The sequence below is a fragment of the Bacillus rossius genome, chromosome 2 (assembly GCF_032445375.1).
Source record: "Bacillus rossius redtenbacheri isolate Brsri chromosome 2, Brsri_v3, whole genome shotgun sequence".
Classification (NCBI taxonomy): domain Eukaryota; kingdom Metazoa; phylum Arthropoda; class Insecta; order Phasmatodea; family Bacillidae; genus Bacillus; species Bacillus rossius.
Genome location: NC_086331.1, coordinates 89,660,548 through 89,686,078, shown reverse-complemented (window position 1 = coordinate 89,686,078; position 25,531 = coordinate 89,660,548). Strand labels below are relative to the sequence as shown.

General features: G+C 42.3%; 1 protein-coding gene across 1 annotated transcript in view; it reads left to right on the top strand.

The window, feature by feature from the left end:
- The window catches only part of LOC134528920 (fatty acid synthase-like), a 183,780-nt gene that overhangs the window by 24,877 nt on the left and 133,372 nt on the right, over positions 1 to 25,531 (top strand). Inside the window, exons 5-9 of the mRNA XM_063362588.1 lie at positions 2,842 to 3,042; positions 5,777 to 6,015; positions 14,390 to 14,620; positions 20,724 to 20,921; positions 23,880 to 24,014. Of these exons, the coding sequence (XP_063218658.1) occupies positions 2,842 to 3,042; positions 5,777 to 6,015; positions 14,390 to 14,620; positions 20,724 to 20,921; positions 23,880 to 24,014 (1,004 nt within the window). The remainder of the gene's footprint in view (positions 1 to 2,841; positions 3,043 to 5,776; positions 6,016 to 14,389; positions 14,621 to 20,723; positions 20,922 to 23,879; positions 24,015 to 25,531) is intronic.

The window sequence follows — 25,531 nt, the reverse complement described above, 5'->3', positions numbered from 1 at the left end:
GAGTAACATCGTAGTTAGAGTTTCATTTCTAATCCAAATTGCCGATTTCGGATTATCTCCTATTGCATATATTAAACCATGGATTCCTGCAACTTGCCCACGTAATACATAGGGTTCTTGTAATAAGATCACATCAAGCTTCATTTTTTCTGCAATCTTATTTAATTCAGCACTGACAACAGCTGAACGTTGTGCGTTTAGTTGCCCTATTTTTATGTTATTTTCATATTTCACCATAATTAGTTCTTTCTATTTCTCTTTCGTAAGCTCTCTTATAGGCAGGGCAATCAGTGCTATCTACCCTATGCTCGTGTGGTTTATTCTCTCGTCTGCAATTTGCACACTTATTTCCTTCATTTTTCTTACTACATTCTGTATACTTATGCCCATCAAGTCCACATATAGAGCAGATAGTTTTGCTTTTACATTTATGTGCGGGGTGTCCGTAATTCTGACAGTTGAAACATCTAGTTATTGACACAAAATCCCTAATTTTACATGCAGAAAAACCAATATACATATGTGTTCTGCTTAGCAAGATATTCCTTATTTTAGGTGTGCATTCAATGACAAGGTGCACTGTTTCTTTATTATCCTTTCTGCCGCGTCTTGTTCGCACCATGAAACCAGCTCTGAACTCCTCCAGTGAGACTTCATCTGCGCTCAGATTCTGAGCAAATATTGTGCCAGCTATATCAGGGTTATCGAACTCCCTAGGCACGTCGTACATAATAACTTTCGGGCCCTGCTTTGTAGGGCGCTCAGTACGTAGTCCTAGTTTAGATATTTTCTCATCTTTTTGCAGTTTTTCAATCGTGCTGGAGTCTTGTGCTTCGATTATAATTCCTCCTTTCGAAATTTTCCTTATTCCTTTGAATTTCAGCCCATTCTTTATTGGATCAATGTTCTTTAAGATCTCTCTTTTGGTGGTGTCACTTGTTTGAGTTTCGTCACTTGGCAGGACAATCAGCAACTCCTTCTTCTGTTTAGGTATGATCTGTTGACGAGTAGTCCCTCCAATTTCAGCTGCACTTGTTACTTCCGCATACGTCTTCCTTATCACAGGGCCTTTACTTAATTCTATCCCCTTTATCACTCCGTTAAGCCGGGAATTGTCTATCAGAACCTTATCTAATAGGCCTTTTAGCTGTGTTACTCTGGGCAGAATATAGTTTGTAGATGCTTTGTTAACCTTAGATATCTCTGTGGTCGTGTAGGTGGTTAGCTCAATTATTAATTTTTCAGCACATGAAAGCACCTCCTGTTCATCCCATTTAGGGTTTATCACAAACTCTTCAGTCGATTCTTCCTTCTCAGCCGTAGTTTTGTCTTTCCTGAAGATTTCCCTTATCATCATTTTAACTATAGTAGGGTCTTGTTCACATATTATGGGACCAACAGATAGCAGCCATTTTCTTTCAGTTAAATTTGGTACTGGTTCCTTAGCCCAGTTTACTTTCTTATCCAGCAATTTGTCAACCAGTATGGTCACTCTCTTCAAGTCCAATCCTCTGTCCTTAGTGTAATCCGTCAAAAGGGTTTTCCTTTCGGACCAGTCTCCTTCTATTGGATGTTTAACTGCCTCTTGCAAATCTTCATGCCAATGCTTTCGATCCATCGTAGAACCAGCGGGCTCACACTGTCTAATCAGTACTATTGACTGTCTGGCATGCGTTAAAGCAGGAGGCTATCACCCCAAGCCAGCTGCCCTCTTAGCCGCTGTTGGTCTTATAGCAGCACACAGAAAAAAAAAAACCCGGCTGACTGATAGCCAACAGTCGTTGCCACCCACGGACCAACTTTGAGGTGGGGCAGTGCCCGATACCCTTTAACCTCTCTCCAAGAAAATTTCAATTCCAATTCCAATTCAATGCTCCCATTCACACCAAATCAGCAAAACAGAACGCAGTTGATTATGCAAACCTTTGCGTAAACAACCACGAACGCCCACTCAAGACAAGGTGCAAAATGGGGGGTTTAGCTCGAGGTATAGAGTATGAGCCCAGTGGGAGATACCCCACAGTGCGAACTGCGACGCGGCCGTCGTGGGCGACTGCAACCTGTTGAAACCAACATGGCGTGTTATTGTTTGGCAGGCCCCAGCTACGCCGTAGACTCGGCCTGCTCGAGCAGCCTGTACGCCCTGGAGCACGCCAACAAGTCCATCCGCAACGGGCACTGCGACACGGCCATCGTGGGCAGCTGCAACCTGTTGAAACCAACATGGCGTGTTATTGTTCGGCAGGTCCCAGCTACGCCGTAGACTCGGCCTGCTCGAGCAGCCTGTACGCCCTGGAGCACGCCTACAAGTCCATCCGCAACGGGCACTGCGACGCGGCCGTCGTGGGCGGCTGCAACCTGTTGAAACCAACATGGCGTGTTATTGTTCGGCAGGTCCCAGCTACGCCGTAGACTCGGCCTGCTCGAGCAGCCTGTACGCCCTGGAGCACGCCTACAAGTCCATCCGCAACGGGCACTGCGACGCGGCCGTCGTGGGCGGCTGCAACCTGTTGAAACCAACATGGCGTGTTATTGTTCGGCAGGTCCCAGCTACGCCGTAGACTCGGCCTGCTCGAGCAGCCTGTACGCCCTGGAGCACGCCTACAAGTCCATCCGCAACGGGCACTGCGACGCGGCCGTCGTGGGCGGCTGCAACCTGTTGAAACCAACATGGCGTGTTATTGTTCGGCAGGTCCCAGCTACGCCGTAGACTCGGCCTGCTCGAGCAGCCTGTACGCCCTGGAGCACGCCTACAAGTCCATCTGCAACGGGCACTGCGACGCGGCCGTCGTGGGCGGCTGCAACCTGTTGAAACCAACATGGCGTGTTATTGTTCGGCAGGTCCCAGCTACGCCGTAGACTCGGCCTGCTCGAGCAGCCTGTACGCCCTGGAGCACGCCTACAAGTCCATCCGCAACGGGCACTGCGACGCGGCCATCGTGGGCGGCTGCAACCTCTGCCTGCACCCCTTCGTCACACTGCAGTTCTCGCGCCTCGGAGTGCTCAGCATGGACGGCGTCTGCCGCTCCTTCGACAACAAAGGTCCGTTCCCGCCCGCCGTGGAGTCGCTAGACCACCACACCGTCGCCATACTGCAACACCCAGTACAATGCCTTTCCTGAAACACTATCACTTTCACAGAATACAGTCCTCTGAAACTGTTTCCACAATGCCAACACTACACTTCACTCAGCGGTTTCATGCCGCGCAAGCAATAGCACAGAACATCAGTTGGAAAAAAAGGCTTAATGCAGTTTCCATGTAGTGATACATGCATAGCCACCTTCTGTATCATTCGCTCCGCTTCGCATGGTGGTCGTGTGCGTAAGACCACTAACTCACTTGGCTTTCTATTTGATACGGTTTTACGCATAGACATTTATTATATGATACAAACAAGCCCTGGTATTCTGCGCACAAAGCTTGCACTTTGCGATCAGAGCTGTCGAAATCTAATGCAGTTTATGTTTGACTCATTAGATTTAATGTGGTAATTTCATGTAAATGAAATTTAAAAATATTAGTTACATAATATATAACACTAAATGCATTAATACGCAGGCTTACAAAGCGACACGAGATGTTATAAACTCGACAACATACCAACTGCGTAAGCCGACACCAAATATTTTGACCGTTCTAATGGAAAATAAGTCATAACTGACGGAGATTCACTGTCATCTCGTCAAGCCTGATCCTGATCGGTATCCAACGACTTCTATTTCGACAATACGTTTGATTCTTTCCTTCATTCCTTCTTCTTAGCCTGCGCTGCCGGCAAGCGCATTGAACTCTCTGGCCTTGGAAACACGTAACTAAATAATTTTATTTTTAACCACCATAATTACTCTAAAACCATAGGTTCGTCCACCATGTTACATTTTTTTGTTACACAGCTGTGAAGTTACGAAAATATGAAGATCTAGTACATTATTGTCCATTATTGTATAGTCAACAAAAAATTATTTACTACCAATACTTTCAAAGTTTTTACAAATCAAGTAGTTTGTTTTTATTATATATATATTGAAAAAATTAACAACAAAACATAATTTTCAATACACATACAGTGAAAAAGAACTCCACAGGAAAATTTCTAAAACAAAAAGTAAGCCAAAAAGTTGTAAAACAAAATGCCAATGGGTATTGCCTGTTTGGGCTCGTGTTGTCTATTAGTTTCTAAGACACTTAGTTTTCATTCGCTTAGAGTTCAACAAGAATGAGAATTCCTTAACTTTGAAAGTTCATAAATGGAGACTACAAAGGCTTTTTTGAAAAAGATCTACTGCAAATCATTCTGTATATGCACATTCGAAATATGTTTGTCTATCCCCAGAATATGGAGGTTTGCAAAGCAGCACTGGTTTATTTATATCGCTGCTTGGACAATGTAAAACTTGTATGTAACTTCAGATGGCATGTGAAAAGTGACTAACTGAAAAGTTCATTCTTCCACCCAATAACCATAGCATATATTATAATTAGTTTACCTCTGCTGTAATTTTAAGAGTGATATCAAAAGATGCTAGTTTATGGTTTATCGCTTGCTAAGCGACCCAGTATAACACAAAATTCATATATTTACAACTTAGTGTGTGTCTGTAAAATTATGTTTTGTCTCTTCAACCTCTCCTACTGTCGAAAATATTGGGTTTAAAAATGTTTATGAAGTACCGGAAATGGTGTAAATGATGGCTTGTATAAAATTTTTGCAAACTATGCGTGGAACCTTAGAGTTTAGATTACTTATAATTAATTCCTCAAAATGAGTATAAAACTACACTCGTACAGCTGTGGCTATGCCTTCGTTACGATATCGCAATTCACTCAACAATGTTAAGAATTTTCGAAAAAAAAAAAGTACATATTCGTCTTAAACTGGGTGGATGTATAACTTTATAGTATGTTGCTTTGAGATTTGTGAGTTGATTCTTGTACGCCAATAATTGTTAGACTCTTATCTGTAGCCATAGTTGATCAAATAATAATGAAGACATATAAAAAATATTTGTAGTAGGGCTTAGTCACGTTTTTTAACATTGCTTATTCATAAAAATATTTGTTTAATATTCTAAACAGTTTTCAATCCGTTGAATTAACCTTACTTGCATCTAGCAGCAATAGCGCCCATAGCAGTTAATGCTGGAAGGAGATACCGATGACACCAGCATGCTTAGGAAACACAGAAATAAAATATGGCCGCCAGCGAGATCTAAGCATGTCACACCAGATCATAAGTGAAAAAAAATTTAAAAATTATGTAAGACAATCTTTGTAGCTGCTGTGAACTCGTGAGAAGTCGGTTGTAAAAGTATGATGATGCAGCAGCCCATTTTGGAAGCCTATGTAATGGAGTCTTGGTTTAGTCTTAATAACTTGGCTTCAACCAAAGCATTGACAGATTTTTGGGCATCAGGTGTCAATATCAATTAATTTATTTTTTAAAAAACATATGAAGTAGTAGCAACTGAATTAAGCCGGTTAAGAAAACGGAAGTACTCAGAGAAGGCCTGCAGGTGGTTGGTAACAAATATAAAGTTTTACATTTACAAAAATCTCGACTTGTATTCAACATGAATCAATACATGGATCGTCAAGGTGGAAAGAAAAGGACTAATCAGACACTTTAAAAATAAATTATTCTATTGTATTTTTGTGTTGTCTAACAGTCTACGTATGTGTAAAGTGGAAATGTTTTTTTATTAAGTTAAAAGTATAAAATTGTTTCCTCGTTATAAAATTACCTAACTACAAATTTTTAAATAATTAATTGCAGCAAACGGCTACGCCAGGAGCGAGGCGATAGCAGTGGTCTACCTGCAGAAAGCGAAAGACGCCAAACGTATTTACTGCACTGTCGTGCACGCCAAGACGAACTGCGACGGCTACAAAGACGAAGGCATCACCTACCCGTCCGGCTTGATGCAGCAGAAACTGCTGGAGGACTTCTACGCCGAGTGCCGAGTCGACCCAAGCACTCTGGGCTACATCGAGGCCCACGGCACGGGCACCAAGGTGAGGACTGTGTCCGTGGACTGGAGACTCCTCACTCAGTTACCAGTTACACGTATTGCTTTGCCTGGGTTGATTTTATCGCATCTCATGCGCCTATCTCGAATAGTTAATGCAATTAATCTTACATCACATAAGATAGTAGGGGAGCATGGTGCACAAAAAATATGTAAATTCGGGTAATCCCCTTCCTCTTACCCACTGGCGCCGCACCACCCATAACCATTCTTTTTTTTTCTGTACTGATTTATTAAGATTGATTGTTGTAGTATCTTATAGGTTTACTCCAGCCCCCTCCACCATCGTACTACCCCTCTTTACCACGAATATATATAGTTTTATATTTCCCTTTCTCTCCTTCTGAACTTAGTTGAGAACTTGGGAGGTAGGTGACCACCATCTTGGATGTCGGCCATATTGAATGATGTCACAGTTTAGAAGCTGTAAGGTAGGTAGTTCCACAGTCACTGGACGTTACTGTTATTTTTATAAAAATGTGAGTGCAGTAGCTGGGGCTCGATTCATGATCACTCCTATGATATCGAGGCAAGCACTTAATCCATTCGGCCATGGAGTCAATTGAAGAGTAAGGAAGTAAATAAAGTATACAATGATAGAATTGGAATGTGAGATGAAATTTTAAAGTGGGGGAAATTAATTATGTGGGTATTCAAATAAATCGGGAGGAGGAGAATAAGGTGAAGGAAGAGGAGGGGGACGAGGAAGGAAGCTGGAAGATATTGGATGGGTGTGGAGGGGTTAAGGGTTAAAATGAATTTATTAAGTATGAAATTAATGATAATGACATTCAAATTAATGATTTGAAACTGTCTATCAGGACTGCCGCCACCTTTTAATGCCAGAAATGACAGCCAGAGTGTGCTATATTTCAACACTTAAGTGGCTTTACTCACTGTTAGGGTGTAATACCAGAAATGGAAGTCCGAGTGGGACACTTGTAATGCAAACAATGGCGGCCAGAGCGCACCACAAGTAGTGTTCAAAGTTTCAGCTAGGATCGCTAGTGGCGTCCATCTTTAACTATCAAAAATGTCACCAGAGCACACTACATTCGGACAACAAAGTGATACATTTCATGCACATGATGTGAGCATAACTACTTGTAAATATATTTGAAAACACCATATCTCTCTCCCTTCCTCTCTAAAACACACATTCCATTCCTCGCTTCCTTCCATGTCCTTTCAACCTTTTCCAAACCTCTCCTATATTTTCTTTTCATACAAACATTTACACACTCAATCTTTCTCTCTCTCTCGCCATTACACAAACATACACACACATACATATATATTCTCCCATCTCTCTTCCTCTCTCTCATGCTCTTTCTTCCTGTCTTTCTCCCCCTCACTCACCTAAACACACATACACATGCACACATGCACATTCACCCTCTCTCTCAATACCAACCTCTCCTCCCCTCTTCCTCTGTCTCTCATGCTCTCTTTCCTCTCCTCTATCTACCTCTCTCTCCCCCTCCATTCTCCTCTCTATTTACCTCACACAAAAAACACGCACATTCTCTCTTCCTTGTATACTCCCTCTCTTCCTCCCTACTCATTTTCAATCTACTCCACACACATCTCGCATGTTCTCTCTCACCATCAAACAAACACACAGATACACACACTCCCTCTTCTCACTCTCCTAGAATCCCAAATTTAAAATTAAATAGTTTTTAAAAATGTATATAATATTTAACAGAAAAAAGGTTTGTCTTTTTATTTAGTTATGACTAGGTGTTAAACCCTGTGTTTTAAAGCCCAACCCACAATAGTTAAACCCTATGAATTAACCCCCAAATGCATATTGAGGGCATATGTATTAAAATCTCACATACTTAGACACAACAGTAAGCGAAAATGTACATTTTTGACAACACATGTCGAAATATGTCTCACTTGGTTTTGTACGCTTGAAGCCTGCTTGGAGCCAGAATACGAACAGCCTTCAAACGGGGATAGGCAAAACGTGAAGGCAAGTCGTCAAAAATGGTAGGATCTATTATATTATGGATTATGCTGTAACATATATAATATAGGGAAACAAAAAATAAACCAATAGGCAAAGTTAATATCAACACTTTTACCAATATTTTTAAACATAAATGCTCATGTTTATTTTACAGAAATGACATCATGGCGAACAAGGGTCGCTGAAAAACTGAACTCTTACAAAGGCGTCCAAAATCAAGCGTTCAACAAGATAACAACTATTAGTGATTAAACGGTGGTTGAGAATACAGCATTAGCAATTACGTTAAATATGAGAAAATATATAATAATATTTGTTATTGATTCAACCGTTCATATACATGGTATTTGACTAAATGGTGCATAAAGAGCTGAAAATAAATATACATAAATAGAAAATAAACAATATAATTACGGAATTTAGCAGTAAAATTTCTTGGCAAACAAAGTACATCGCACTACTATACTCGAAGGTACAAAATTGTAATACAAGCTGAACGTTACAAATGAATGACGCATAGGGTAGAGCGGGGCTATTCTGATCACGGGGTAAATCCGATCATAATAAGAGAATTGGCAAGACAGCAAGCCATGAGCCGAAAGGAAACATTATCATCCCATCAGTCGCAAGCTGGGAGTGTTGGTGTTCACGTGGTAAAAAATTTCCGTTGTTATTCACTTTGCTGTGTGTAAGGAAGCGATTCAACACCAAGGTAAGTCACGCCATGCATTTTTATCACTCTATATAAAATCTCACGTTCCAAAATAAGAAGCTACAATTACAGAAACGAGATATCTTTTAGTACTTTGGTTTCTTCACGTAGCAAATTTACTGGAAAACAATATCCTTGTATCATTTCTGATAAAAACCAGTTTCCTCTTACAGTTTGGACGGCAAAGGTAAAAGTCGACAAAATGGGGCAATTCCGATCACAGGAAATTATTTATTGCTCTGGAGAATACAGCACAGAAAGGATCGTATTTATCAACTAATCTTAAAAGCGATTACTCGACACTGCTCTATTGTCACGGTGCACGTAGCTGACAGAAAAAAGTATTATCTTAATGTTTCAAGGATAGCTGAGGGGACAGTTAGAGACCTAGCTGTCGCCAGTTTGTAGATACTGATGTTTATATTTTCGACTACCGCACATTCCGTTGCGGTGATTGGTTTCACTGCCGATGCTTGGCGGGTCGCACCCTATATTACTCAAGAAAGAGTTGGCTGGTCGCACTCCGTGTTGGCCACACTTTAAATAACTCGCACACATTTTTTCATCTCGATGCCATAAAATAAAGGCATTACCAACTTGACATATATAAAACGAAAAAGTGTCAAGTTTGTACCTTGAAATATGACCATTGGTTAAATACTGTCAGAGTGTTTGCCATCCACAAATTTTACTGGTTCTTAGTACCAGCCGCTGTGTGCTGAAATCTAACAACTTTCGAAATGGGTCTTCGGGGACCATAGCAGCATAAGATTTCTCGTAACAAAGTTTAGTTAATTACGGATTTTCTTAAACATCTTGATACTGAAATCTAATATTGTTATTAATAATTTATTTAATCTCCAAATCCTTTCTGAAATACGAGACGATAACAGAATTCCACACTACCCAAGTTATAACCGAGATAAACATTTTGATGCATTTTACTGAAGTGTTGCATGCATTTAAAACATCTAAAATGTAAATCAACACTAATATGTACTATAGTTGTGAATTTCAGATGGTCAGAAACTACAAAAGAAAGAACACCACTCTTCAGTAGTCCGAGGAGTCTATGTCAAATGCTATCAGCAGTGTCCTCCATGGAGAAACAACCATCAGAGCAGCTGCTAGCTTACATCAGGTGCCATTCACCACACTTCAGAACAGGATCCAAAAAGTAAAACTACAGCAGTTATTAGGAGACAAAGGGAAAGAGTGCAAACATAAAGTTGGTCACCCACCTGTACTAAATGCTGAGGAGGAAGATGAACTGTGTGACAGACTGCTCAACCTGTCGAAAAGAGGCTTTGGTTTGACCACAATTCAGGTAAGAAATGCAGCATACATGTATGCTGAAAAGAAGGGTCTAAAAATTCCATGGAGCAATACCGAAAAATTGTCTGGTAAAGATTGGCTTGGCAAGTTCATGGCCAGACATCCTCAACTCTCTTTGAGGAAACCGGAAGGTTTGTCAAAAATGAGGGCAGCTGCCATGGATGAAAAAGAATTTAATGACTTTTATGACCTCTTTGGTGATTTGACGAATGAATTAGAACTCAGGGAGAAGCCAGAGAGAATTTATAATGTTGATGAGTCTGGATTTCCTTTAAACAATAAGCCATCAAAAATCATTTGTGAAAAAGGCCAAAGAGAAGTAATTAAATTGACAAGTGTAGAACGTGGGGAAAATGTGTCAGTAGTAGCTTGTTTCAGTGCTAGTGGGGTGTACATACCACCATTCGTGATTTTCAAGGGTGTGCGGTATCGAGAGTCTAATTTGCCATCTGGATCTGTAGCAGCAATGTCTGAATCTGGATATATAAATGAGGACCTATTTCTCAGATGGTTGCAACATTTTCTAAAGCACAGACTCCCAGGGAAATGCCTTCTTATTTTGGATGGACACGCATCACATTGTTCGCTTAAATGCCTGAACTACTGCAGAGAAAATGAAATTGAACTTCTCTGTTTACCACCTCATACCACTCATATCCTTCAGCCTCTAGATCGCACACTATTCAAACCATTAAAAACTTTCTACCATCAAGAAGCAACCACATTCTTTCACAACAACCCAACACAATCGATCACCAAGTCTGAATTTGGAAAGATTTTCACAGCTGCGTGGAACAAAGCTGCATCCCATGGGAATGCTACTAAAGGGTTTCAGTGTACTGGTCTCTACCCAATTAATTCTAAGGCTATCTCAATGGATAAATTTCTACCATCTGTAGCTTTCCGAGCTGAATCTCCTTCTAAATCAACAAAATCATTCACCATGCAAACTTCAGGTCCTTCATCTGATGTTTCTCTTGATCATGTTCAAAATAAGTCACACAGCCAACATTCCCCGTCCAAACACACAGTTTGCTCCAGTACCCAAGCTTCATCCACCATGTCCATATCAGCTTCTACGTCCAAGTCTCCCAGTGAACAGAAACTCATTGGATTTAATGACATCATTCCAACACCAAACAAATCATCTACAAATAGGAATGCACCGAAACAAACCAGAAAGCAGAAATCTCGACATCTGACATCGGATGGAAACATCAAAGCAACAGCAGAAAAAGTTAAAATTGCCACATTAAAAAAGAAACAGATAGATTGCATTGTGAAGTGACGAAGACTGTTTGCAGAAAATGAAATGGACTCTAGTGGAGAAGAAATCCTCATCATGAAAGATTCGAGTGACGCACCATGTGGATTTTGCAACAGAAGATGGAGCCAGTCTGCCAACAGAGGGGACTGGATCAAGTGCCAGAAATGTAGAAGCTCGTATCATGAAATCTGTGTGGGTGCCAAAGGAAAGAAACAATTCAGATGCGGTAAATGTGTGTGATCATGATTGCCCCACTATGATCGGATTTACCCCGTGTGTGATCGCAATTACCCCACTTGTTTTGTGAATCCTGTGATATCACCTTTTAAAGAATAATTTTTTTGTAAATTTATATGTGCCATTAATTACCTTTTTCATTCAAGGTATATTAAGTATACATATTGAAGTTTATGCTCATGTATTTTCATTAACCTAATCTTATTTTCAACAATTTATTTTCACAACACAATTTGAAGTGATCGGAATTGCCCCTCTCTACCCTAATTAAAATCATATACACGCCGAGAAATTCACAATAATGGCACACAGAATGTAAGATTTCGTACCTAATAAAAATGTATGTTTTAACACAGTGCACTAAAAAACGTATTCAAACCAGGTACGCAGAATATGGCAAATATATGTGCACAGCAACAAACACAATTTATATATCCCATAAAACCTATGCACACACATTAAGTACGTAACTATAAAAAGCTACAGGCATTGCACCGAGTTCAGGTAAGGGGCAGAGAACAAACACACAACACATAAGGGGGCCAAAGTGCCACAACTTGCACATAACAATAAGCAAAGAATTTAGAGAAAATATCAAAATATACTAAGGCCGCAGTGGCAAAGCTCCAGGGCTAAAAACAGCCAATCAGCGCCTACTTTTAAGCGTACTTACACGAGATTCGTGCTCCGTTGATGAGGGACAGGTTATTCTGCTCGCAGCTAAACTGGGCACCAGGAAACAGAAATATAGAGTTCTATTAAAACAAAGTACGTTACTCATAGGGCTGCAAGACTAGACGCAAAACGATCTGCAAATACAGATGAAATTAACTTGAAAATCCAAAATATAAGCAAATTTTCACAATTAAATTCCATCGACACGAACGTGCCGCAGACAAGTCAATAAACCACAAAATACAAGAAGCACATCCACAAAAACTACGAAACGTGCGCATACTCGACATAATACTGTCTTTACAAAAGGCATACAATAGGAAAGTACCTGAAATAGCAAATTCCTGAATAAATTACGTTAAGGTCGTCAACAACCATGGCCCGATCAACGGCCAAACGTTTACACTCACGTTCACCATGAATACGGGGTCACGTCGGTCGTGGAACAAACAACCATTAATGCCAGCGCGAGCAGTCGAAGTAAATAGCTGAACTAAATAAGACCGAAGTAGACTGAGGCTTCGGGTGCCAGCCTATTTAAGACATAATCAAGCACTGGCTGCGCATGCGCGACGATACTAGAGCAGGAGGAAAACGTCACAAACAACAACAAAAAGTAGCGTTGCCAAGGATTGCTACGAGGGGGAGGGAGGGAGATAAGCGCTCGTCCAATTTCTTGAATCGCAGAAATAGCTACAAGCTAAAATATGTAATCCACGTGTCCATACACGTGGCCTACTCTATGCAGTACAGGATTTTTCGGAGAGGCATGTTATCCAACATGGAAATATTTAACAGTCTAGTGAAGGAATCGTTTGATTTAAAATAGGATCTGGTCACGTAGGTAAGGCATCCTCATTTCCTTAACACTTAATGTTGGCTGCGGATATATTATTTTTATCACTGAATGTTAAAAAAAAAATAAGATAATGTATTAGTTTGATTAAAAATTGGAGTCGGGAGACATGCCGAAACCAATTCACAATCACTTGTAGGTCAGTTTCATGCACGACTTTGTTACATGTTCGGAAATACATTTTTTGAAATGAAAAAAAAAAAACGCTTCCAGAAGTGAAGAAACTTGCGTGTTTGACCTCAACAAAAGGATCGCGCACACACATCGCGACTGTAGACTGCATACGTTGTTTATGTGGACCACGCCATTGCCTGTTACACCGCATGAATTAAGGAACATGAATAACAGACAAGTAAGATGACTATACGAAATATATAAGAGAAAAATACGGAAATGCAAAATATTAGAATACAAGCCAAAGTCAGCTTCTCAAAATTTAAAAGCCAAAAAAAAAAAAAAGTCAAAAAGTCAAATAATTAAAAAACATAGCACAGAAAATTCTTAAAATAATATAATTCCTTCCATGGAATTTTCTGTGCTATGTTCTTCAATTTTTTTTATATCGGCGGATCTTGGTTTTTTTTATAAAGGTTTTCATATTAATTTATTTTGTATATTTATCTTTTTTTCTGTTATTGAGGATTCTTATGACGTATGATATAACCAGCAATGGTGTTATGTCCACATAAACATCTTAAAAATGGAAGCAGATGAATATGTTCTTTAAGTCTACTGTGCTGCCCCTTGAATCCACGAAGTATCCGTGGTTCTACGTACATGAGATGGTTCGCCTGTGTTACGTCGAAGGGTGGGTGGGCTAAGGTAGGCGACCCAAGGAAGCTGTTTAACCGGTGTTGTAAGTGTTGGTGTGTGGGTGCATGAAGGTTGGCGACCCAGGGGAGAGGTTTAGCCGGTGTTGAAAGTGTCGATGTGTGGATGGGCGAAGGTTAACGATCAGGAGGAGCTGGTTCGCCGATGTGGTGATTGACGATGCGTGGGTACGCGAAGGTGAGCGACCCAGGAGAGAGGGTTCACCGGTTTTCTGTCGATGTGCGTGTGGGCGATCAGGAGGAGCTGGTTCACCGGTGGGCTGATTGACGATGCGTGAGTTGACGAAGTTGGTCGATCAGGAAGAGCTGAATCGCCAGTGTGGTAATTGACGATGTGTAGGTGGACGAAGGTGGGGAACCCGAAGGAGCTGGTCCGGTGGTATTGACTCGATGCGTGGGTCGGTGAAGGTAGGCGACCCGGATAAGCTTGTTCGCTGGTGTTGTAAATGTCGATGCGCGGTTTGGCGCAGGTGGGCGACCCGGAGGAGCTGAACGCCATCGACAAGGTGTTCTGCAATGGCCGGAGCGTCCCGCTGCCCATCGGCTCCGTCAAGTCCAACATCGGCCACTCGGAGCCGGCGTCGGGGCTGTGCTCCGTCGCCAAGGTGGTGATCGCCTTCGAGGAGGGCCTGATCCCGCCCAACCTGCACTTCGAGACGGTGCGCGAGGGGGTCGAGGCGCTGGAGACGGGCCGGCTGCAGGTAACGTCGGACTCGCAGCTGCGCGGGTCTAGCTACAGGTCCCGCCCCGTCCGGCCTGGTCCAGGTCACTCTTGGTGGTTGCTTCTCCACGTCCCGCCCCGTCAAGCCTGGTCCTGACATTCCTTCCCTCCAGGGCACTCCTGGTAGTAGCTTCTCCACGTCCCGCCCCGTCCAGCCTGGTCCTGACTTTCCTCCTCTCCAGGGAACTCCTGGTGGTAGCTTCTCCACGTCCCACCCCGTCCAGCCTGGTCCTGACTGTCATTCCCTCCGGGGCACTCCTGGTGGTAGCTTCTCCATGTCCCGCCCCGTCCAGCCTGGTCCTGACTTTCCTCCTCTCCAGGGTACTCCTGGTGGTAGCTTCTCCACGTCCCACCCCGTCCAGCCTGGTCTTGACTGTCATTCCCTCCGGGGCACTCCTGGTGGTAGCTTCTCCACGTCCCGCCCCGTCCAGCCTGGTCCTGACTTTCCTCCTCTCCAGGGAACTCCTGGTGGTAGCTTCTCCACGTCCCACCCCGTCCAGCCTGGTCCTGACTGTCATTCCCTCCGGGGCACTCCTGGTGGTAGCTTCTCCACGTCCCGCCCCGTCCAGCCTGGTCCTGACTTTCCTCCTCTCCAGGGAACTCCTGGTGGTAGCTTCTCCACGTCCCGCCCCGTCCAGCCTGGTCCTGACTTTCCTCCTCTCCAGGGCACTCCTGGTGGTAGCTTCTCCACGTCCCACCCCGTCCAGTCTGGTCCTGACTTTCCTCCTCTCCAGGGAACTCCTGGTGGTAGCTTCTCCACGTCCCACCCCGTCCAGCCTGGTCTTGACTGTCATTCCCTCCGGGGCACTCCTGGTGGTAGCTTCTCCACGTCCCGCCCCGTCCAGCCTGGTCCTGACTTTCCTCCTCTCCAGGGAACTCCTGGTGGTAGCTTCTCCACGTCCCACCCCGTCCAGCCTGGTCCTGACTGTCATTCCCTCCGGGGCACTCCTGGTGGTAGCTTCTCCATGTCCCGCCCCGTCCAGCCTGGTCCTGACTTTCCTCCTCTCCAGGGCACTCCTGGTGGTAGCTTCTCCACGTCCCACCCCGTCCAGCCTGGTCCTGACTTTCCTCCTCTCCAGGGAACTCCTGGTGGTAGCTTCTCCACGTCCCACCCCGTCCAGCCTGGTCCTGACTGTCATTCCCTCCGGGGCACTCCTGGTGGTAGCTTCTCCACGTCCCGCCCCGTCCAGCCTGGTCCTGACTTTCCTCCTCTCCAGGGAACTCCTGGTGGTAGCTTCTCCACGTCTCACCCCGTCCAGCCTGGTCCTGACTTTCCTCCTCTCCAGGGCACTCCTGGTGGTAGCTTCTCCACGTCCCACCCCGTCCAGCCTAGTCCTGACTTTCCTTCCCTCCAGGTCACTCCTGGTGGTAGCTTCTCCACGTCCCGCCCCGTCAAGCCTGATCCTGACTTTCCTTCCCTCCAGGGCACTCCTGGTAGTAGCTTCTCCACGTCCCGCCCCGTCCAGCCTGGTCCTGACTTTCCTCCTCTCCAGGGAACTCCTGGTGGTAGCTTCTCCACGTCCCACCCTGTCCAGCCTGGTCCTGACTGTCATTCCCTCCGGGGCACTCCTGGTGGTAGCTTCTCCACGTCCCGCCCCGTCCAGCCTGGTCCTGACTTTCCTCCTCTCCAGGGTACTCCTGGTGGTAGCTTCTCCACTTCCCACCCCGTCCAGCCTGGTCCTGACTGTCATTCCCTCCGGGGCACTCCTGGTGGTAGCTTCTCCACGTCCCGCCCCGTCCAGCCTGGTCCTGACTTTCCTCCTCTCCAGGGAACTCCTGGTGGTAGCTTCTCCACGTCCCGCCCCGTCCAGCCTGGTCCTGACTTTCCTCCTCTCCAGGGCACTCCTGGTGGTAGCTTCTCCACGTCCCACCCCGTCCAGTCTGGTCCTGACTTTCCTCCTCTCCAGGGCACTCCTGGTGGTAGCTTCTCCACGTCCCGCCCCGTCCAGCCTGGTCCTGACTTTCCTCCTCTCCAGGGAACTCCTGGTGGTAGCTTCTCCACGTCCCACCCCGTCCAGCCTGGTCCTGACTTTCCTTCCCTCCAGGTCACTCCTGGTGGTAGCTTCTCCACGTCCCGCCCCGTCCAGCCTGGTCATGACTTTCCTTCCCTCCAGGTCACTCCTGGTGGTAGCTTCTCCAAGTTCCCCCTATGAAACATTTCAATATACAGAAATAATATTCAATAAGGATCACAGGTTTTCGCGACCATTGTCTAGAATTGCTTCGTTTCTTGGTTGTAGCCTAGTCGAAGGTGATGATTTCAATTATGTTTCGGTCAACCTTGCAGTCGCTATCAGTTGAAGTTAACTACCTTCCTAACTGCTACCCTGATGATGGCAACCGCAAGGTCAATCGAAACGTCGGTGGAATCTTTGCCTTTGGCGCGGCTACAGTCCAGAAGCCTAGCAACTCCATAAATATTATTTGTTCATAATACATTAGCTGGTATTTTTTCCAAAAAAAAATGTTTCAATACGTGATTTTCAAAGACATTCGTTAGTCACTGAATGGGTAGAGATAAGAACTTAAAGACACCATCTTGGTTTCAACAGTTTTAAGCCCGTAATAATTATCCGTCATTTTATTTTCGAAATTTTTCTGCGTCACAGCATAGCATTTCAAATGAATAACCAGAATTTAATGATTATTGGCTGTTACAAATAGATTAGCCCTTGAAGTCACATACGTGCGGTTTTTAATTATGTTTTCAGGAATTACTACAAGTGTAATAATATTGCTAACAGACACAGTTAATGATTGATATCTTCTTTCAAGAAGTTAATTTTAATACTAATCCATACAAACAATTTCATGGCATGAAAACTGTTCAAATCAATATGGCGTTTTGGTTCCTATCACTCCCACTTACTGTCTTAGTAGTATTGTATTTTCTCTTTCAATTCTTGAGAAAAATATGTTGTTACAATACGAAAAATGAATAAACGACACCTATTGTGTAAACATGCTATTCAGAAACTCACCCGAGAAGGTTTATGCTTTCAGGCAGTTGCAGCATTACATAACTCCTATGGGTAATATGCACCCTTTCAATTCAGTTTTAAGAATGATAAGTATTTGCACAAAATACCACACAAAATTTTTAACATAATTACAATTTCTAGGAATGCTAAGCAAATAAATAGAAGAAAAAAAATGTTTTTAGAAATATTGGGTATTTAAAGTCTTAGAGCTTTGAAATCATAAGGATTAATACCGAAATGATTTCTTGAAATAAAAACTGAATATTTATGGTGAAATGGAACGAAAATTTTCTGGTTTTTTATTTTATACATGCTTGTCGCCAAATTAATGCAAATTTAGTTGTTAATATCATCCCCTTCATACAAATACAGAAGGTGTCAAATAAATATAATAAAGCAAACCTGATGCTGAATAACTTTATTGCACTAGTCATTAATCTGAATATGTAAAGTGTTATAGTAAGCAGTCTCTGTTAAAAAATTTAAGTGTGGTTTGAGGCCAAGTTCAAACTGGTTATTACATAATTTTTGGATTTGTGATTTTGTACGTTTTCAAACGGATGTAATCTTAAAAATACTTCCTACAGTTAGCAAAAATAAAAAAAGAATCTAAAAGTTTTAAACATTATTATTTCGTGGTATTTTATTAAATACATCTTACAAATGCTACAAACAATTTATAATAACTGAAATATTTAGTACCAAACTTATAAATTTCACTTAATCAATCGTAGTAATATTTTTACTTTGATTGAAACATATAATTTAAATTTTTTTAAATAAATAAACATCACACATATATTCAATTTTTAGTGTTTCATATCAACAGGATGAGTTCATAATTTTTTATGGTAAGTTTTTGCGTTTCATTGATTTCGAAATAAATCAAAATACGCATCCACTAAACAAGTCATCTTAATTGGCAAGTGTAAAATTCGGTTCACGTGAGAATTTAGTATACAGAATCTGCCAATGAGAACACGGCCTCGTATGCTGTAGCAACGCCTGCCAGGATACATTTAGCAGCTGGGGTATTAACCGCGTGGCTCACGTGCAAAAGTGTAGCGTTAGGAAACTAAACAGGCTTACCACTACTACAAAGTACCTAGTCATCGCAAATACCTACAAAGAAGGTTTTTAAAGCAGTTCCCTGTGGCTTCGAAGCAACTTTTGGCATCTAAGTGCCATGGATTTTATCAGGAGAATTCGATGCGAGAAGGCTTGCGCTATAATCCCGGATAAAACATGGATCATAACACAGTTTTTTTAATGTACGTTAAGTGTAGTCCGATTTTAATTTTTGTCACCTGATTACCCTTCCTTCATAAAATCGGGTAGCGTTAATAATAAAGACTTGTCTTGTATTCAGCACGTGGATTCATTATTGGCTTAAGTTTACCCAATAGAAATATCCAAATTCAGTTCATGTAAACAATGGCATGTACATTTAATTACAAATGGTACTACAACAGACACGGGTTTATCTTAAGATATCTTGTTATATTATGAAATAATTTGAATCAGAACACGTTAAATGCATTATTAATGAAATACCAAACATTTTCACCAATAAAATTCGAAAATTCAAATTGTTATTCGATTTCAGAAAAATAAAAACCTTGCAGATGTTCCTCATGACAGGTATTTTTGAAAGTTCTGCTGGAAAATAAGGCGTTGAACGTAGAGGTCACAAAATTTATTCTGCTTATTTATAGCACGCCATCCATATCATACCTCTTCTGATGTTAACAAGCGCAGTTAATAGAAGTTCAAACACTGGGCGAGGGCAGCAACATGGGGTACAATTGTCAATGTTGGGCAATAGTGGCTACACCTGATACTTATACCTTAAAAAGAACGCGCGCGCAAATTACGCACTATCAATTTTTTCGTGCCCAACTTTGATCGATATGTTTTTCAACAAGACACTGAAAATAGTGTGTAATGGTAGACACAGCTAGTGCAGTTTTTACTGTAATAGAATATCTTGTCTTTTTGCATGTCCAGAATACTGAGCGAAAACTGATAACATGGACGAGAGTGGCCACAATGAGTGGGAGTGACAACACTGAGCGAGACTGGTTACACTGGTTGAAAGGGACAATACTGAGCGAAAACTGAAAACATGGACGAGAGTGATCACAATGAGCGAGAGTGACAACACTGAGCGAGACTGATAACACTGGTTGAAAGGGACAATACTGAGCGAAAACTGACAACATGGACGAGAGTGGCCACAATGAGCGAGAGTGACAACACTGAGCGAGACTGGTAACACTGGTTGAAAGGAACAATACTGAGCGAAAACTGAAAACATGGACGAGAGTGGCCACAATGAGCGAGAGTGACAACACTGAGCGAGACTGGTAACACTGGTTGAAAGGGACAATACTGAGCGAAAACTGACAACATGGACGAGAGTGGCCACAATGAGCGAGAGTGACAACACTGAGCGAGACTGGTAACACTGGTTGAAAGGGACAATACTGAGCGAAAACTGAAAACATGGACGAGAGAGGCCACAATGAGCGAGAGTGACAATACTGAGCGAGACTGGTAACACTGGTTGAAAGGGACAATACTGAGCGATAACTGACAACATGGACGAGAGTGACCACAATGAGCGAGAGTGACAACCCTGAGCGAGACTGGTAACACTGCTTGAAAGGGACAATACTGAACGATAACTGACAACATGGACGAGTGTGGCCACAGTGAGCGAGAGTGACAACACTGAGCGAGACTGGTAACACTAGTTGAAAGGGACAATACTGAGCGATAACTGACAACATGGACGAGAGTGGCCACAATGAGCGAGAGTGACAACACTGAGCGAGACTGGTAAAACCGGTTGAAAGGGGCAAAACTGGGCAATAATGGCAACAATGGTTGAGAGGGACAACAATAGGCGAGAATGGCAACACTGGTTGAGGTCTATTCTGGGCGAGAATGACAACAATGGTCGAGAAGGAAAGTAATATGCATGACTGGCAACGCTGGGTGCGAGTGGCCACACTAGTCGAAAAGGACCGCACTAGGGGGAGAATGGCAACACTGGTTGAGAGAAAGCAACCGGCACGGCTGGCAACCCTGTGTGCGCAGGTGGTGGCGGACCCGCAGCGCCTGGAGCACGGCCTGGTGGGCATCAACTCGTTCGGCTTCGGCGGCGCCAACTGCCACGTGCTGCTGCGCTGGAACGAGAAGACCAAGGTGAATGGGTCGGCGCCAGCGGACAGCCTGCCGCGCCTCGTGGTCGCCTCGGGCCGCTCCGAAGAGGCGGTGCTGACCATCCTGCACGACGTGAGTAGCGCCCCCGGCACGAGCGAACCCATCAATCAATAATACAAGCAACTGCCAACAATTCGATTAAAGAATAAACTATTAACCATGGAACAAAAGTATTTATTGTTAGTTATCGAATAAATAAATGGCCGAAATTGATGATTACATGTTGTAATGAAGAACCTAAACTAGTGAAGGAATTTATGTATTGATGACTTTCTGTTAATAATATTAAAATAAAGGAAATGGGTATTAGGACTACATGGATCTTGAAAAAACTAGTGAATAAGTGTAAGAAAGTATGAAATGATAATGAACAAATGCATATATTAATCAATAATATATAGTTAATTCAACAAATGAAGTGATTAATTATGAATGGATATGGAATGAATTAGTGAATTAATAAAATAACAAGAGTTAGATTTAGTGAATAATTCATGAAAAAAGGGCACCCTCTTCAATAGCAGAAGAAGAGTGAAGCAATGAAATTTAGCAGCGACGGAGAGTAAAATTGGTGGAAACCGGAGAGTCTCGAGAAAACCCGTAGTTCAATACATTCCCTTTTTCCGGATTCTGATGCCGTCGGGAATCGAACCCGGATCAATTATTAATTTTCACCAACCCATTACAAGGTTTATTTATATATTTTATTTTTATTTTATTTAGTGACTAAGTGATAAAGGTGTGAAAAATTAAGACTCTTAAATTCTCACACCCATGACCTACCCGGGACTCAAATCCAGAATCCCTCACGCACAAAGCCGGCTTGCATCTAACTGCGCCACGGGAATGTGCCCGCTCGACCAGTGTGGTCCCTGGACTTGGCAACAGGACTTCAGTCGGATCCTGTTGCGGGCGGGAAACTAACCCGACTCCATTTCCTACGCCACGCTCCCTCTGTACTTTAAATTCAGCAGCCCGAGAGCACTGGTGTTGGATACGTCAATTACAGGGGGATAAATGTACCATACTCCGTCCGACTGAAACAATGCATGCCCGTAATGTGATATTTTATGGAGTGGACAATAACTTCCGCGATTATATCCTGGACTTGGTCATATTTGTTTCTTTCTCTCCAGTAACAGACTTCATATCTGAATTAGATTAGCATCTCCAATGTGGAAAACAAAGTTCTGAACATGTAATCACCAAAGGCTCAGTGCAAAGTAAAAGCTCAGAAAGCAGACACTTGGGTCCATTCCTATCTGGCGTCCTGTGCATTAAGTTATGTTATTTTCTGTGCAATAATTTATGACTAGTCTAATCAAGTTATGTCCAGTGCAGTGCATTAATTTATGTTCATTATAGTGAAAAACTTATGTCCAACTATAGCATCAATTTATGTCCTGTCCTGTGCATACCTTTATGTTCAGTTTTGTGCATAAAATTATGTTGTGTGCGTTAAGTTATGTCCTGTCATATTTTTGAAGTTAGGTCCAGTGGTGTGCATTAAGTAATATCCAGTCCTGTCCATTTAGTTATGTGTATGCTTTAAATGATTCTTGCAGTGGCGAATTCAGATTGAAATAATTATTTGGATATACTTCATGGTAATAGATTATCAATCAAAGTCTCAATTGTATTAAATCAAGTTATGACCACTCCTATGTATCAAGTTTTGACTCCTGTACATTAATTTATGTCTAGACCTATGCATAAAGTTTTTTCAGTCCTGGGCTTTAAGTTATGTCCAGTCATGTGCATCAAGTTAAGTACAGTCCTATGAATATATTAAGTCTACTCCTGTACATAATGTTATGTCCAGTCCTGAGCATTATGTATATCCAGTCCAGTTCATCATATTATGTCCAGTCATGAAAATCAATTTATAACCAGTCCTATTAATCAAGTTATGGTGAGTCCTTTACATCAAAATAAATACATTCTATAAATGATTCTTGCAATGGGGATTTAGAGTTAATAAAATTCCTTGGACATATGCCATTGCATTGGCGTATGTCCAAAGTATTGCATTAAATCAAGTTATGGTAACTTCTAAGTATCATGTGATGTCCAGTCTTGTGTATCAAAATTTGTTCGGTCCTGTGCATCAAGTTATGTTATATACTGTACATCAAATTATTTCATGTCCTTTGCATCAAGTTTTAACTAGTCCTGTGCATCAAGTTACATCCAGTTCATTAAATCAAGTTATTTCCAGTTTTGAGCATCAAGTCATGTCCAGCCTTGTGCATCAAATTATGTCCAGTTTTGTGCATAAAATCATGTCTGTTCCTGTGAATAAAGTTATGTCCAGCCATGTGCCATCAAGTCATGTGAAGCTCTTTTAATCAAGTTAAGTCCAGTCCTGTGCATTGTTTTAAGTATAGTCCTTTACATAATGTTTTTACAGTCCTGTGCATCATGTTATGTCAAGTCCAGTGCATATAATTATATATCCAGTTCTGTGCATCAAGTCATGTCCAGTCCTGAGCATTAAGTCATGTCCAGTCATGTGCTCCAAGCCATATCGAGATCTGTACCTCAAGTTATGCCCAGTCCTGTGCACCATTTTATGGCCAGCCAGTTCGTTTTCGTGGTGCCTTGGGCCGTTGTCCGACTCACTCACTTTCGCCTACTCTTGACGTCACAGAACAAGCGGCTTTGCTATTTCAACTCGAAGAAGAGAAAGCAGGAGGAAGGGAGTGACAACGTGAACTCGCTGCATACGCTTGCTAACTTTTTGGCAGCCAACTTGTTTATAGAAAGTAAAAATAATTTTATATAATAATTAGATTCAGATGGATGAAAAAGTTCATATTTATTGAAATATTTTTTATAACTTTTATAAATTTTTTTTAACGTGAAATATGTACATCATGGCCTGATTTTGCTTCTGGACGTTGGAACAATTGGGCAAGGAAATACGTAAAACTTGTGTATTTGGAATAGCTGAAAGACGATGAAACGCCGTTCAGCCAGTGTTGGACGACAGCAAGCAGTCTGCAGAGGGCCCCGGGATGCGTGTTGCAGGTGGAGAGCCGGCCCGTGGACGTCGAGTACGTGAAGCTGCTACACGACCTGCACTCCAGCAACATCCACGGCCACATGTACCGCGGCTTCGTGGTCGTCGGCGCCGGCAAGCTCAAGCCCCAGGTGGACGTCAAGGTGTGTAGGCCATGAGTGACCGAGCATCGGTTTTCGAAGTTATACTTCTTAAAAGTGCGTTAAAAGTAACATTTTAGCAAGCAACGGAAATTTAATAAATTGGACTACATTTTAACATGGCGATGTCCAAAACGTGGGTGCTATTCTTCTTCACACACATGCCAAAGTCATACAGACAGCCGACCACGTGTAGCGACATCAAGACCTCCTTTTATTCACGCGTTCGCATTCATACGTTTTCTCAAATGGCGCGTTTTAAAACATCATTCGATCAAATAAAGACTTCTTATTCACGGTAGAGCGTTTTGTAACAAGGAACACTGGTAGTTACGATACGCAGTGTTCGAGCGTATTCTAGTGCCACTATGTGGTATAGTACATTTTATTCACAAAGCTGCGATCCGCCGTGCGCACACCGTGTTCCCAACCCTGTCACTCCCTCCAAGCTCACTGTTACAGTTTCATTCTGCTCTATGTTTGGCGTGGAATTGTACATAGAAGAAAGTCGGTGCAGATTCAGGAAATTTGACGTTGAATATTTATTAATTAAATAAAATTGAAGCCATGAATTTGAAATACCGTCTTTGAAGATAATTAACACAGGGAATTTAAGAATAAGCAGTTGTTGGTATAGGTAACTGCATTGGGAATAATTCCACCACATGTGCCAACAACTTTGGCGCATGCAAACGCGGGAATAAAAGGTCAACAATGGAAACGCGGCCTTCGAGCGAACGCGTGAATAAAAAGTGGCCTAAGGGCCTATGACCTAAGGGCCTAAGACTTAAGGGCCTGCCACATTCGTACAGTCACGTCTGCCTGGTGTGTCAGAACTTATGGCACAGTGGCGAGCGTGGCATTTGATTGGATCACATGACCTAAATGAGGTCAGGTGCTGATGATACAGTCACGTGGAGCGGATCTGTCTGAACAGAGTTGGTGAACTTGAACGTCCCAGGTCAGACAGGTCAGACAGCACCATCTGCATCTGACATCACGATCAATATTCGCCAATGAAATTTGTGATGACTACAAATAAACTTTAAAATAGCGCAAAATTATTCGTCTCCCTATATAACTATCAACATGGCGGATGATAGTTGATGCATCGATGAGATTATAAGCTCTTCCTTCGCTTTGTTTGTCCTATTGATATTTCATTGGAATTCAATGTCAATTATAAGCTGGTGAGGAAAAAGAGTATAAGTCACAAAATGGCCAAAGAGGGATTAAATCAATTGTCTGCTAGCATTACGGCCCTTTTCATGTGGTATTGTTAGTGTGAATCAAAAGTAAATCTTTTTGGATTCTAAGAGAATAAGTCATAATATTTCAACACCTAGAAGGGAAAAAAAAAATTACAAATGAAAACACGTTTTACATTTTTTTCACGGGCAGTCTAGAAGTGTTCTATCTCATAACATTGCTTACAATTTTAAAATTTAAAAAATATATATGCCAGTTGGTTTAACCATTAGTTAACATTCTCATAGGGCTTTGTTTACATCAAACCAATA